This window comes from Chanodichthys erythropterus, chromosome 4 (assembly GCF_024489055.1).
Source record: "Chanodichthys erythropterus isolate Z2021 chromosome 4, ASM2448905v1, whole genome shotgun sequence".
NCBI lineage: Eukaryota > Metazoa > Chordata > Actinopteri > Cypriniformes > Xenocyprididae > Chanodichthys > Chanodichthys erythropterus.
The window spans coordinates 17,170,027-17,186,926 of NC_090224.1; the positions used below are offsets into that span (position 1 = coordinate 17,170,027).

The window sequence follows — 16,900 nt, forward strand, 5'->3', positions numbered from 1 at the left end:
CAGTAAGTTTTTTTCTTTTTCTTTTATTCAGAAAGGATGCATTAAAGTGATCAAAAGTGAGAGTAAAGACATTTATGTTACAAAATATTAATTTTTCAAAAAAATTCTGTCATTTTAAACATTCTATTCATAAAAGAATCCTGATAAAAATACTTTCTTTAAAAAAAAATATTAAGTAGCACAACTGTTTTTATCATTGATAATAATAATATTTCTTGAGCAGCAAATCAGCATATTAGAATGATTTCTGAAGCATTATGTGACACTGAAGATTGATGCTGAAAATTCAGCTTTGCATCACATGAGTAAAGTCCTTTTAAAAATGTATTCATACAAAACTATTTAAACTTTAAGAATAATTCACAATATTACTGTTTTTACTGTATTTTTGATCAAATAAATGCAGCCTTGGTGAGCAGAATAGACTTCTTTTAAAAACATTAAAAAAAATTGTAAACTTTTGAATGGTAGTGTATACTCCATGATCAGAACACCTAGACCTAAATGCATTAAAGATACTAACCTGATGGTGGAGAACTTGGGGAGGTTGTCATGGCGGTCAATGAGGCTGACCAGAATTTCCAGCACCAGCAGCCGAATTTCTGCATCCTCTAGCAGAGCAAATGACAACAAAGGGTCCAGAAAGGAGTTGGGCAGAGCTGTCAGCATGTTAGTCGTCTGGAAGCCACATGTGACCTGGACAGTGTAGAAAAGAATGAAAATTTACAACATCAAATCTTGTTTTGATGAAATTCTCTTTAATGAGGCATCAAGTAGGTAGACTTCACCTGTCTCAAGGACTTCAACAGCATGACTTGGATCATTCGGTTGCCTTCAAACCTGCAGTACAGACACAAGAAATTATGTTCACCTTAGAAAATGTGAAAAGTGAAGACTTTTAAGCTTTAAAATAAAACCGTGATTCTGTTTGAGATTTGCAAAGACTTTCACCAAAACACAATTACCACAAACTTAAATGCAATGGTATGAAAATAAAGAAAACATTTTATGTCTATTAAATGTAATGTATAATAATTGCTTTTATCTACCACAATAATGTTTAACTAAATTAACTTGTGGGATTTTCATAGTAAAAAAAGTATGTAGTGGCTGCAGTGCTCACCCTGAGCCTGTAGAGGGTAGTGTGAGATGCATGCCTGGAATTGGGATCTTTCCCATGATGAAGAGCATCACTTCAGAGCGCTGATATGTGGGTAACGTGTTTGCAAATGAGCCTGATTATAAAAAAGACACAGACCATAGTAATTAAAAATAAAGAAACTTAAAGAAGGCCGTGAAACGTCTGTCATATTCTGCTCACAGACACACCGATAGTCCTGATGACGGCTTCCTGTAGCTGTCTCTCCTCATGCTCCTTGATGATCTTGGTGCCGAGGTTGTTGCAGTCATAGGATCCTGTGAGCTCATAGTCCACGCTGAGCCTCAAATGCCGGAGCAGTGTGTTGAACACCTCCAGCACTGTGGGGCCTAAGCAGTAAACACACACATTAATAATATATGCAGCCACTTTTTTTAATATTAGTAATCTGCAGCTGAGCAGACTAAATCAGTACAACTGGTGATATCGGTGTCTAATTTTTGAACAAATTGTTGTTTTAACACACTCTTTTTAATAATAAAAACAATCTGCAAAGCAATTATAAGATACTGGGTGGTAAGAATATAATTTTTTAAACAGCAAAATATCTGACACAATCCTCATAACTCTGTGGTGCCATCAAATATTCTTTTTTTCCAATTCTGTTTGGTGATGTAGTAATGCAAAAATTTTACTTTTTATATATATAAGAGGTGTAATGGTACATGTATTCATCCCAAATCGCACTGTACAGACGTCACGGTTCAGTGCATGCAGTCACATGATGAATACAGTCGGCCACAGGCGATCCACACTAATCTAATCCAGAAAGGGGTGCACACGGTAATGCAATGCTGTTTGCTACCAGTAAAAAGCGCAGAAAAAGAAGAGACAATCACTCTGTAAGTTTACATGTAATCTCTCAACGTGTTTCAACTACGGAAAGACATCAATAAAACAGCCTGAAAAAATCTCTCTCATTGCATTACATTTACCTCAGGCATTTAGTGTCGATAGCATGTTAGTTCTCTAGAGAAATTAACTTTAGAGAGGAGCATTTCATTTATGCACTATATTAGCCTAATCATTATAATTACTTAATCTGTTAGTAATGTCTTAACTGTTAATGAATGTTTAAATAAATTTGTCATGAAAACAAGTTATGACAGACACTGTGTAAATGATTATATTTCAAAGATGTATTGGAGTACTAACTAACTTTATAATTAAATTTAGAAATTAATGCAAAACCTGCCTTGTATGCAATTTTTTTTGCCATATTGAATTTATCTAAAAACAGAAGCAATTTTTATTTTTTATTTATTTATATATTTTTTTAAAGGAATAATATGTAAAAACGTGGTTGTGCATGAAGTATGTGGTTGTACCGAACCATGACTTCAAAACTGAGGTACGTACCGAACTGTTAGAGTTGCAGGTGGTGCCGCCCCATTGGGTCAGCAGCAGTGTTGCCAGAAGAAGTGTGACAGGGCTTTCACACGTGACATTAGGTGTGAGCACTGATGTCGGAGAGAAGAGCTGGGCTGTAAATTGTATATTTTTGGCTGAAATCTAGATTGGGTCAGATGCAATGTCACACTTCTGTTCTCCCAGAGGAGCAGCTTAACGTCTGTGGGAGAGTGACCCAGATACTGAGCACAGGCATGAAATATGTGGTATGTGTTATAGCTTGTGCATAACACATATCACATATCATAAGATACCACTCTGTTCCTGTGCAGTAAGTTTTATACTGGCTACACTACGTAATGTTTAGTATAATTATCACAGCGATTCACATTAACCAGTGTTGTAATTCCACACCCACCAACAGAGCCACTGGCAGCGATGGCAGCCGCCTCCAGAAGGACCTCCACGATCCCAGCACGCACTGTGGCTGAGCTCTTACTGTTGGCATCTAAATGACCCAAGAGCTGCTGGATGACTAGATGAGAATGCTGAGACTAGTGGGACAGAAAGAAAGAGACAAAGAGGAGAGATTTAAATGACCAGGATAAAAATGTTTATTAAAATTTGTGATTAAAAATATGTATATAAATGTAAATATAATTTAAAAAGAATAATCTTTGCATCACTAATAATCATAACTAAACAGAATTGCAAAAATAATAACATATTAATAAAGTTTAACTATTCACATTCAATTTGTGATTAAAATTACAATGAAATTTAGATTCTTGCCTCAATTAAAAACAGGACTGAACTCACCTGAATGGAGTACATGATGATCTTAAAGCAGCGCACTGCAAATGTTTTGCCTTCCCACAGAGAGTGATTATCAAGATGCCTGCGGTGAGAGAACCGAGAGAGCTTGAACTAGAGAAATGAAGCCAAAAGTGACTGAAAAATTAGATTCACACCACCTGCAGCGAGATTAATTATGAACTCATAAATAGTCTAAAACTGAGACGAGTTTTAAATATTCTTGAATTAATCAATATGCCAACATTAAAGGCACAGTGTAATTTTTCACTGTTACAGGCTGACTATTCAAAACAAAGGCGTAGCTTGATGATGTCTTCACCTCACAGCCGATGGAAAATAATCAGGACGGAACTCAGGCAGAAACCACTTTCATGGATGATATTAGTGAAGTTACTATACGAAGCAGAGCAGGGCCGAGTGATGTTGCAGCTGAACGAGGCAGCTGGAGCGATTGTTAACGAGAGACGAGCGTGACACACGGCTCGAGATCAGCTGAACTTTTATTATGCCACAGTCGCCGCTTCCGCTTCTTCCGGGTCAGGAGTATGTGGGGTAACGCAGCACTGTTTATCATATTAGATACATTTGTGTGTTGAAAATGATGTTATAACTTTACTCAGTGTCTGCTATGAGGCACTTGTTGCACACTGCAGTAAGCTAGATCAATATTTGAATATCATATTAATATAATCAAGAAAACGAGATTCAAACCATAAGACTAAACGTGTTGAGCGATATAACAATGGGTAGTTTCCTGTCTATAACTGTATCTAAAAATAAAATAAAATAATATTTTCAAGCATCTTTGGTTTTCCCATGGTTTCTACAAAATAAAACTGGAAACTGAGGGTAACGCAGGTATGATGTCATTAATAGGTGATGCACGGACATGGTCCGTGTCCTAGATAAAATTGCTTATTTCTCTGGATTTAAACATTCTTGGAAGTACACAAGTCAACAAAATATATAATGCTGTTCTAGTGTTTTTTGGATATTTGAATCCAAAAATCTTACATATTGTGCCTTTAAGAGACTGGAATTATAAAACAAATTTACTAAATCTTAAGTGAATATAGCCAATAAGAATCAAGCTATACTTTAAAAACTAAAGCATTACCAGCATAGATTTACAAAAATAATATCCTCATCCTTTTATAACCTATTTTGACAGGCATGATATGTGGCGAGTCTCTTACATAAGCACAGGGGTGACTGCGTTCTTGATGTTGCCATAGGCGGCACGGCCCAGCAGTTCCCGAAAGCAGCGCTCTGTCAGCTCGGCTGGGCTTTCTTTCTCCTTCTCACTGGCCTGCAGCGGGGAGGGAGAGCGACTGCAGAGGAAACAGAAAGAAAAGGAGGCTTTTAGTTTTCAGCTCTCCTCAACTGAGAATTGAAAAAGAGCTTGGGTTTCCGAGAAGAAGCTGAATAAAAAAAAAAAACTACTGACATATCAAATCACCTAATGAGTGTTCAAAAGTGTAAAACGTTCAAAACAGCAGACCTGAAGCAGAAATAAACCAATTTTCAGCAGTCCACTTCTAATGTTAGTCAGAGATTTCTGCATTAAAAACCTCACAATTTATACATTTTCTCTGACTGTTTTTGATACTGTAACTTTAACCCCCAGTTTCACAGACAAGGCTTAAGCTAGTCCTAGACTAAAATGCATGTTTGAGCTGTTTTAACTGAAAGCAACTTGCACCGACATAACATAAATATGTCAGTGCCATTGTTTTGTCTTAAGATGCACACCAGTAATGTTTTTTTCTAAGGCACGTTTATAAAAGCTACTTAGATGCCCTAATTGAACTAAGGCGTAATCCTGGCTTAGTCTAAGCCCTGTATGTGAAACCAGGCCTAAGACTTATAATAACCTCTATTATTATTATTGGCTAATCTCCACTTAATCCATTAAGTGGATTAAGTGGAGATTATGATACTTATTATCATAATTTTTATTATCATAATTTGCTTGTGAAATAAAAATGCTTGTGAAGTAATTCTTAAGTAAGTTCTGAAGTATAATTTTAAGTATGTTCTGATGTTGTTGTTTTGTTTTTGTTTTGTTTTTTTTACACGAAAACAAGACAAAACAGAGATTAAGAAAATGTGTTAGTGTAACTTAAAAGCCTGAAAGTCTGAAAATAAAAATACAGTAATACTGTATACAATTTAAATTATTAGAAACATCTACTATTGAAATTTCTTAATAAAACCATTGCCTGTAAAAAGCAGGACAGTCCAGTAAAATATGCTACAGCAGCTAAAGTGTCACATGAGTTATATCAAGATGCCATACATATTTTTCTTCCCAAGTATCTTATCATTTACTCACCCTCATGTGTTCAAAACCCGTAAGACTTTTGTTCATCTTCGGAACACAAATAAAGATATATTCAGTGAAATCTGAGAGATTTCTGTGCCTCCATTGACAGCTACACACCAGACTGATGCTTTAAAATATTCAGAAAAAGATTGCAAAGCTAATCCATATGAATTGAGTGGTTTAGTCCAAACATTTGTAAGAGACACAATCGCTTTTGAAATCTGAAGTGTCAAAGTTGTAGCTACGCAGCTGTCAATGGAGGGACAGAAATAACTTCGATTTCTTTAAAAATATCTTCATTTGTGTTCCAAAGATGAACAAAAGTCTAGCATGAGGGTGAGTAATTAATGACAGAATTTTCATTTTTGGGTGAACTAACCAGAGAAAACAGAGATTAAGAAAATTATTTTTGTGTAAGGGGTCTTAGGACCCCAAAAGTCAGACAATATGTCATATATAAAGTAATACTTCCTGTGTGAGCTTCACTGTGTGTGTCAGAAAAAGAGCGGAGATTCTCACAGGGTTCATCTCATCATTAATTAATCACACTGTTCCTCTGCCCTCACACACCCTGCTGTCAGTCAGCCTGCTGCTCTATTCACGGTCCCTCGGTTATAAAACCACATGACGACTGTCTAAATCTGCAGAAACTCTTCTCACTTCAGCTAAAATCCTCTCACCACACATCCAGAAGGATGCTGGACTGTTTAGTTTACCAGAAACAAACACATTGTGTTTTAGTTCATTGCTGTGGCTGCAGTAAACCAGCCTTGCTGTTCTGCCCATCTGAAATGTGCACATCTGACAGGATGAGTTAATTATCAGCTGCCCTTTACATCAAACAGCAATTAGCACATACCAAACAGCAGAAAGGGGCAATTAAAGTCTCCTCCTGCAGTGTAATTATGGCTGCGTAGGGTGCACATCAACAAAGACCAGTCTTGGTGGATTATAATGGCAACGATTTAGTTTGACATGTCACAATGCGCCACTCACATTTGGTGCGGTGCTGCAGTAGGTCAATTATGGTTTCAAACGCCACAACTTTACATATCAATACAAAATTTAAATGATGTACATGTGCGAAAATCAACTGTAACCCTAATCTTAACTCAAGTTGTAATAAATGCTGTTCTTTTGAACTTCCTATTCATCAAATAATCTTGAAAAAAGGTATCATGATATCCACAAAAATATATTAAGCAACAGAACATTTTGCAACATTGATAATAATAAGAAATGTTTCGAGCAGCACATCAGTACATTAGAATGATTTCTGAAGGATCATGTGACACTGAAGACTGGAGTAATGATGCTGAAAATTCAGCTTTGAATCACAGGAATAAATTACATTTTACAATATAGAAAACATTTATTTTAAATTGTTATCATATTTAATAATATTAGTGTTGTACTTGTAATGCATGTTTTGATCAAATAAATGCAGCCTTGGTGAGCATAAACTGTTCCCAAACTGGGGAAGTATAGGCATTTCTACATAGTTATACAAAATATAAATAATTATGGTGGATTGTCAGGGAAAATAAAATATGTGACTATATATATATATATATATATATATATATATATATATATATATATATATATATATATATATATATATATATATATATATATATATATATATATATATATATATATATATATATATTATAATATATATTTTATATATATATATATATATATATATATATATTTTATATATATATATATATATTTTATATATATATATATATATATATTTTATATATATATATATATATATATATATATATATATATATATATATATATATATATATATATATATATATATATATATATATATATATATATATATATATATATATATATATATATATATATATATATATATATATATATATATATATATATATATATATATATATATATATATATATATATATATATATATATATATATATAGTCAGTTACATATTTTATATTTATATATATTTTAATGGCCATATTAGCATCAAAAGTTATATTCATAGCAAAAAATTTAATACGATATAATTAAACTGTATTTAATTAAATTTCTTATAACAAACTATATTAAAATCTTTGAGTTTAATATCTGACAGAAATTCTACATTTTTAAAAACATCGACTGAAATTTCTTAATAAAACCGTTGACTAGAAACATTAAAAGCAGGACAGTCGTGTATATATATATATATATATATATGTATATATACTACAGCAGCTATAGAGTCACATGAGTTATCTCAAGATTTCATTAAGTGGTCTAAATGTATTTATATCGTCTGTGGAAGGTGTAGGACCATAAAATGTTCGTTCAATCATATCCCTCGTTGCGAGGGATACGATAGGATGTCCTACCTGCCTGTCAACATATGTTTTTACATACCTTCACACACCCTGTTCGAACAGATATAATAAGAGTCAATTATAGGCCAGTTGAAGCCCAACACTCTCACCTCTCTGTGCCTTCACCAGACTGCAGGTTGAAGAGCAGCGAGGGGACGATCTTGTCCATGTGCTGAGGGTCCCAGATGTTCGCCTGCAACTCATCGTTTACGGTCTTCCTCACTACCCCCTGCAGACCTTTGATGCCAGCCATTCGGATTCTGAGATGAGGAAGTACTTACTTAGTTGGGAAAAACGTGAGTGTATCCACCTTATTTTTCAATGTGGAAATGAGTAAGTTTCTGTGAATGACTTCTGATTCATTAGCGCTGCTATAGGTAAATAACTAGGAACTAATATGATAAATATGAATTTGCAATATAAAACAGCATACAGACTGTTTTTGTATAGGTAAAATAACTGAAAACGCATGACACCGGAAGCCTTGCACATTTAACTTACAAATGGTTACGCTCTTATTTTAAAAATAAGGTGGATAGTGTGTACAGTATATAGTGTATGTTCTATTTAATATTCTATCTATCTATCAATAAACCTATCTATCTATCTATCTAGATTGAATGCACACTGTCAGATGTGTGCATGTGTTCGCTCACTTGGTGCGGATGTCAGGATCCTCATAGCTGGAATGGCACATCTCGCTAAACCGTGACACGAAGAAATCATAACTGCGATGATACGAGGGAGTGTCCTCCTCGATGTTAGCAAACTTCACAAACTGGAAAACGAGAGCAATTTAATAGAAATAAATTAATTACATAACCAGACAAACCAAAGTCAAATCAGTTTAAAAAGCCATTTCCTTAAAAAGACTGCAAATGCTGCTCTACCCAGGGCCAGCTAGTGGGTGATTACGAGACAGTATTATCAAAGATTAAATGTTAATGTGATGTTTTGTTCTACATTAACCCCAGTTGACCTCATCATCATTACTGTGCAATAAAAGCTTTTCTGACACCTACAGAAATAAATAAATAAATAAATATCCATATAGAGGAACGGACTTCACCTGCATGGAAGCAAATTAATTAAATTAATAACATTATTATATTATTTTAAGTTTAGAACAGGGTCTTTGGTTTATGCACATTCAAATACTTAGATGTTATATTCACAAATATTTTTACATTTGCGTTGACATTAACTACAAATCTGTTAATAATTTTTTAGATAAAAAAAGGAACCCAATCTTTTATCATTTGGCATATTTTAGGTTATTTATATATTTAGCTATTTTGAGTCAAGATCACTGATGCCATGAATAAAACAAAATTAAAATGCCTTATTATAGAAATGTCAGAGAACTGATGGATGAGACCCTGTCACTTAGATGATTTAATGACTCATTTTAAACTAGAGCCTGCATATTAAATATGTAATTAATGAATAATTGCATATATTGTAGTCCTACATTTCCTAATTATTATAGGATGCAGCCTTTACAGAACCCAATGACCTTTCAGAGAACAGATGTGGGTGCAGTTCTGACTAACGCATCTTTGTCCTAAAGCAGTTCCAGGTAAATAAGGTCATTGTGAAACGCCACTGAGAATTAAATCAGTTTAAAAGGGGCTTTTATATGTGACTGATATCTGCAGTGTGCAGTAGCTAAGGTGGTTCTGGGTGATACAGAATAAAATAAATTGGGTTAGACACTGAATTTTATATGTTGTATATGCGGGTGCATGTTCAACGCCATAGAATACTCATTTACTCATACAACAGTGTTTACGTACTGAGTTTGTCCCCAGGATTTGCAGGTTTGGCTTGTCAGCCTCCAGGAGTTTTCGCACCATCTTCAGGAAACTCTCCACAAACAGGTTGATACTCTGACAGTGGCAGGCCATTAGCAGCTGGTCGAGGGCTTCCATCGCAATACACACATACCTGAAGAGACAAACACACACTGAATACAGGCAGGAGTAACAGGAGAAAGATAAAAAGATGTATTACAAAATATAAGATGGGATGTCTCAGATCAGGCTTATGAATTTCAGTACCCATAACGGTGTCTAGCTACATCACGGGACAGTCTCTCAGACAGGTACGCCCCGATCCGATCCAACTTCTCTGGAGCTGACAGCGCATAAAATGTCAGCTTCTCCATGTTAGCCTTTACCAACCCATCCTACAGACATAAACATGCACACAGAAAGCATCAATAACCACAGCAGACTTGTAATAAGGTAGGAATTAAATATCCAGTTATGTTTCAACCTTTTTGATCTTGATGTTCCATAATTAATTCCTGCGATGGCATTTTGCAGCATTATTTATTAGTCTTTTTAAAAATTAAAAAAGGAAAAATGAGCATGCATAAATAAACATTTAAATGTAGAATCAATATATTTAAATATAGAAACAAAAATCAGCCAGTAACTAATATGGTAACAATATATTGTGCATTCCTACCTGGGAAGCATATTTGCATTTAAAATAGTGCAGACAGAATGCAAGTACACACTTTAACAGAGCGAATGACACATTTTCAAATACATAAATAATTGCACAAATCTATCACAAAAGAACACTTACAGATTCTGTATAGTGATGGGAATATTGCTCACAGCATGTGACCTAAGGTAGCGACAGTAATCGTCTTGAAATGCAGACAGTGGAGTTGTTACAAAAGTGGTGCATTGATGGCTGTAGTGCTTTAAAGGGGATGAATTTCGAAATGCAACTTCTCTAAAATTGTTTTAGTGAGTTGACAGTCTGTTGGAAGCTTGCTAAACTCGCCTACTCATTTGTTCCCCTACTCATTCGAATCACTGCTAAAAATATGAAATATTGAAGCTAAAACATTTTAGATAACCTTTTAAATGACCTAACTGACTCATTGAGTCTTGGATAATTAGTCAACCACTTAATAATCCAAACTTTAGGGAGAAAAAATTATTTCTATGGACAGTTTTTGGTTCTATGGAGGAATGTTACTAGTGGTAGTTCTTTGTAGCTGGATATGACAATATCTGGTATGACGATATCTAGCATTACGACATCTAAAATGTCTATTATTAAAGATTTTACTATATTGTGTGTATCGCGGTATGTATATATTATATATATATATATATATATTATATATATATATATATATATATATATATATATATATATATATATATATATATATATATATATATATATATATATATATATATATATATATATATATATATATATATATATATATATATATATATATATATATTATATATATATATATATATATATATATATTGCTCGTGCTGACTGGCACACTGCCAAAGTGAGCTCACATAAAGCAGTTTCTCTCAGAAGCCAATTGTGAATTTGGGACGTGCTCAATGTTAAAAATTGTTATTAAGCACAATAAGCAGTGGAAAAAAGAACTCAATGGTGCAAAGCATGCACAGAAAGCTGTCTCTCTCAGCGTGCGATTGCGAATTCAGTTCTTTTTCACATCTTATTGTGCTTGAATGGTCAAATACACACGCAATTAGGGCTGCACAATTAATCGAATTTGTAATCGTGATTACAATAAAATTTCTGTAGGTTGTTAAACCTACATGTTAAATAAACCTATTGTACCTGAAAAACTTAATTTGCTTAATTCATATTTTTGTTATATTGTATTTGTCCTATTGTTTGCAATTTGCTTTAATTTTTAATTACAGAAATTATAAAATAACACAAAATACATATCGTTATCGTGAAATACAATTTCTAATATTGTGAAATAAGAAGTCATATCGTGCTGGTTTTAATCCACAAAAACACAACTAATTTACTGAGCTACCGCAGCTCATAGGCTCACAAAAATGAACTGAAGAAGAGATTTCAGATATCTCTGCTTTCAGGAGGATAGTTTTTGAGCAAATAACATAAAATGGTGTTGAACTGTCTCAGCAAAGGCTGTGAGTCGATTCATTCCTGGCTCGCATCCTCTGACACCTGCGTAGGTAATTGCCTCTTACACACTAAATGCACTTTATTTTAAGTGGTCTCAGAAAGCAAGCATCTGCCAAGAGCATCAATGCAATAGTAAACAGGTGGTTTAAGAAGCGGCTGTTTGACTGCGATGGTTTAAATGTAAAAGGATGGAGCTGTGAGAGACAGAATGTCCTTACCTCTGGGTCTTCAGGGAAGATGTTGTCCACCAGTCTCTTGTAGCGTGGCCTCAGCGCCCCACAACAACCACACACCCCTGCAGAGAGAGAGAGAGAGAGAGAGAGAGAGAAAAATCAAAGGGAAATGTGGTTAAGGATTAATTTCTGTAAGAAAAGTGCCATTGATTTTAGGAAGACAGCTGATTTCCGCCCACAAATGGCATCATAAAAAGGGTCCTGGGTTGTCATCAACACCATAGAAAGACATTGACAAAGTATCATATTCCTCACGAGTACTGGTTATGTTAGACCCACATGGAAAAACGCATGTTTGCTGTCATCTTAAAACATATAACATTTCTTGAAATCTGAGATAAGCCTTTTTAAATATATATTGCTACGGACCAAAATTCTTTTCCAGGCTATGACCTTGGATCATTAGTCTTGTGTGACAACACAGGGGAAAAACAACAACAGGACATCAAGCCATTATTGTAACGATGCAAACTTCAATTACTGAGGATGTGTTCAAATGGGGGTGTGTGGGCTTGTGGATGGTCCTTCATCTAGGTCAGAAATGGCATAAGCTGCATCTGTCAAACACAGACAACCTTGAGGAAAATCATGCAACATGTAACACATCGTCTGACATAGGCTGCAAATATGCAGAGGGAAAATCTGTGATCCAATTGGCCCACGCATCTCAGCAGTGATGAGTCACATGTGTCCCACTGAACAGCGTGAAGGCAAAACAATGAACTTCTGGAGGCAATAAGTTGCCTGAAGTGTTTTCTTCCATGCTGCTGACTTAAAACTATGCAAAGATAAAATCCCTTTTTGAAAACTGATTTCATGGAGATCTTGCTCATGTTGAGAAAAGAAAGACCTTAATCTCTGAACGACGTCAGTGAGGGGCAAATCTTCCGATCTGTGAATGGTTTTTCTGATCTGTTCCACTAAAATGAATGTTTGAGGAAAAGAGCCAAGGCGTCTATTTTTAGCTTCCGCTCTATTTTGACTTCAAAGAAAAGCTTTACCCTGCTGCTCAACTCATCTATTGCCTTCACCGAACCCATTTATGTTTATTATATCCTCATGTTGTTCCAAATGTGTTGTTTTGTGTCCGTAAAAAACACAAAAGGAGAAATCGAATATTCAGGCTGCTCTTCTGCATACAATGAAAGGGAATTAATCAGCTGAAAATAGCTCTTGTATATAGCATATTCACATTTTTTGCAATGCAGCTGTTTACAACACACAGGACAATCAACCCCATTGGGCATCACAAAGTCAATCCTCGCCATTTTTAAATATAAGAGCAAATAAGACATCTAAGAGGAATGCAGTTTCAAAGCTGCAACAGAGGGGAAGATCGTTTGCAAATAATGACATTTATTTAACATTTTGATCCGTTTTCTGAAACAAAGCTATTCTGTGGCTTCAGAAGACTTAGAATATATATATTGTAAAAACAGTGGAATACACACTAATTGCTTGGATTGTAAAAGTTTGGAATGTGCAAGATATTTTGAATGTATTAAAATAAGGTTTCTTATGTTCACTAAGGCAGTAAAAACTAATATTGTAATATTGTGAAAATGCATAATTTATTTATATTTTAAAATGTAATTTATTCCTGTGATGCAATGCTGAATTTTCAGCAGCATCATTTAAGTGTCTCAAGACCCTTTAGAAATCATCCTAATTCGCTGAATTCAGCTGCTTAATATTTTTTGTGGAAACCATTGTACCATTTTTTCAAGATTCTTTGATGAATAGAAAGTTCAAAAGAACAACCTTTGAAATGGATATCTTTTGTCACATTACAAATGTCTTCAGTGTCATTTTTGTTCAATTTAATGCATTCTAGCGTAATAAAAAAAATTATCAACATAAAATCATCATACTGACCCCAATCTTTTGAGCAGTGTGAAGAATGTACATTTTCATGAAATTTCTATTTGTTCCAGCCCACACATAGCTTCAAGAGACTTATGAACTACTTGCATGATACATTTATGGTGCTTTTTAGTCCTTTTTGGAGCTTAAAAGCCCATCAACTTTAATTTTATGTAATAGAGCACCACTGAGATTGTGCTAAACACCTGTTTGGAAAGACATCAAGGTGAGCAAATAATGACATAATTTCCATAGTTGGCTTGACTACTGCTTTAGGGTTTGTAGGTTTTATGGTAATGGGTTTGGAGGCTGATAGCTGCTGCCACGTGAGTGAAGGGGAGCTGCTGCTCTGCGCCGTGACTCTGAACCCACATGAACAGACAGAGATGGCACCACATTGACAGCCACTGCTGCCACCCCCTCACAAACAGCTGTGTTTCACACTTGTGTCTCTCTCCCACACATCTCATACACACATATAAATCTCCATCTAGTAGATAAAGACATAGAGAGACAGTCTTTAAGGCAGAAAACTTTATTTTTGCATCTTTTATTATTCATTATATGCTTATAAGTTGCAGGTGGTTTGGCTGAGCTGATGTAGTGTTATCTGTCATGCCAATAAAGCCTAAGCACATAAACTTTAACCTTTGTCGTGATAGGCACTGGCCTCAGGCTTGGCTAGTCAAGGCTGCTCTGTTTTCACTGAAACAGTGATCCGCCACATGCCTCAGCTTAACGTCACAAGCAAAACACCACTGACACGCTCTTCACATATGAGCAGAAATCTACATAAAAACACAGCTGGCTCTTCCTTGACATAAAACAAAATCAATCCACATGGTTTATACTTCTGTATATATTGCACTGGTTCAAAGTTTTATTTCCCAACATCACAAATTTGGTATAAAATGTATATAAAAGGGAAAGTGTGTATTTTTGTAAATGCACTGAATGAATTTCATGATTAAAATTCAATCAAGGCTCAACAGAAAGGATGTTTTCTGCAGTTGGGCCAGAAGTTACAATTATGAGTTGCAATGCCAACATACACTGAGAAGCCAAAACATTATGACCAGTCACAGGTGAAGCGAGTATCGTTTGGGTGGTCGATTAGATGGTAAGCAAACAATCAGTTCTTGTAATCAACTTGATGGATGCAGGAGAAATGGGCAGGAATAGCAGGATGCACTGTGGAGGGAGCCGGTGGAGGGAGTGTGATGCTCTGGGCAATGTTCTGCTGGGAAAACCTGGGTCCCGCCATTCATTTGGACGTAAATTTGACGTGCTACCTACCAAAACATTGTTGCAGACCAGGTACACCTCTTCATGACAGCGGTGTTCCCTAGTGGAAGTGCCCTCCTTCAGCAGGATAATGCACCTTGCCACACTGCACACATTGTTCAGGAATGGTTTGAGGAACATGATGAAGAATTCAAGGAGTTGCCCTGGTCTCCAAATTCCCCAGATTTCAATCTAAGTGAGCATTTGTGGGATGTGCGGGACCAACAAGTTTGATCCACGGTGGATCCACCTTGCAACCGTCAGTACTCAAAGGATCTGCTGCTAACATTTTGGTGCCTGATACCACAGGACATCTATAGGGGTCTTGTAGAGCCCATGCCTCGGAAAGTCGGTGTCGTTTTGGCAGCACGTGGAGGACCAACAGCATATTAAGCATAAGTTTTGGCTCAACGATGTACACTAGTACTTTTTTTTTGGGAAAGAAATTGATACTTTTATTCAGCAAGGGTGCATAAAATTAATTAAAAGTGACAGTAAAGACATTTATAATGTTACAAAATATTTTGCAGCAGTGGCCAAATGCCATTTCTGTAAACTGGTCAGAAATTCTCTTACACTTGTCCCAGGTCAGAGGGTCATCCTTTTTGTTTAACGCTGTAGTTAATAATGACTAATACTGCTGGGCAAAAAAATATCAATTTCTCGATTTTAATCAATTCTCATTTTTATGAACTGATATCGAATTTTAAATTCCAAGAATTGATTAGTTTATCCTGTTTTTGGTTGATGAATGAACTAAACGAAGCGTGCCTCCCATCCAATAAATCACAATAAGCTTTGTGCGTTGTTACTTTTGCTATGAAACAAAGTCTCAGATTTCAAATTCTGTCCATTTTATTATGACATTCAAAAAGTAAACACCGTTTTTGTGCTGTTTAATGTGGTGACAGATCGCTGTAGCCTCTCAGTTCAAGTGAAGCGTGAACTGATCATCTTTTCCGCTTTAATACCAGTTACAACACTCTTTTGTATAGTTTACAACATTAGTTGAGAGATTTTTTCCTTGAGAAAATTTGCCATGTACTGTACCTGATATATACATCCAAAATAATTGATATTGAATCAGAATTGAAATCGCAAGCTTGTGAATCGAAATCAAATTGAGTCGTGAAATTTGTGGAAATACCCAGCCCTAATGACAAATAAGTGTAACTTCATGGAGTTGCTGGTGTTCACTTTGTGGGTGTTCCTGGCAACATATAGTTTCTGCTTCCCTTGTTGCTGTCTGGCAAGGTTTTTTTTTTTTCAAACTGACAAATTATGCATTTCACATATTGCACAGCAGTACACTACACTAACAACCAGTAATCCTCTCAGACAGCAGAACGGCTCATGTTCTGTCATTTATCAAGTGGTCGTTCCTCTGTAGTTTAGCGTTCAGGATGACAGCAAGGCTGAGATATCACAGGGGTTTAACCACAGATGGGAAAGTGAACTCTCTGTGTCCTTTTCTTGTGCCAAAATCTGTGATGTTGACAGAACTGTCACCATCAATTAATTTGTGGTGTCAACAGGCCAACCA

The 16,900-nt window shown here is 35.3% G+C and overlaps 1 protein-coding gene across 1 annotated transcript in view; it reads right to left on the bottom strand.

Moving 5' to 3' along the window:
- The window catches only part of efr3bb (EFR3 homolog Bb (S. cerevisiae)), a 37,284-nt gene that overhangs the window by 5,313 nt on the left and 15,071 nt on the right, over positions 1-16,900 (bottom strand). Inside the window, exons 3-14 of the mRNA XM_067384336.1 lie at positions 12,196-12,272; positions 10,084-10,211; positions 9,820-9,970; positions 8,680-8,801; positions 8,134-8,283; positions 4,522-4,656; positions 3,329-3,407; positions 2,928-3,063; positions 1,330-1,488; positions 1,124-1,235; positions 789-840; positions 524-696 (exon numbers count right to left, since the gene is read on the bottom strand). Coding sequence (XP_067240437.1) covers positions 524-696; positions 789-840; positions 1,124-1,235; positions 1,330-1,488; positions 2,928-3,063; positions 3,329-3,407; positions 4,522-4,656; positions 8,134-8,283; positions 8,680-8,801; positions 9,820-9,970; positions 10,084-10,211; positions 12,196-12,272 — 1,474 coding nt within the window. The remainder of the gene's footprint in view (positions 1-523; positions 697-788; positions 841-1,123; positions 1,236-1,329; positions 1,489-2,927; positions 3,064-3,328; positions 3,408-4,521; positions 4,657-8,133; positions 8,284-8,679; positions 8,802-9,819; positions 9,971-10,083; positions 10,212-12,195; positions 12,273-16,900) is intronic.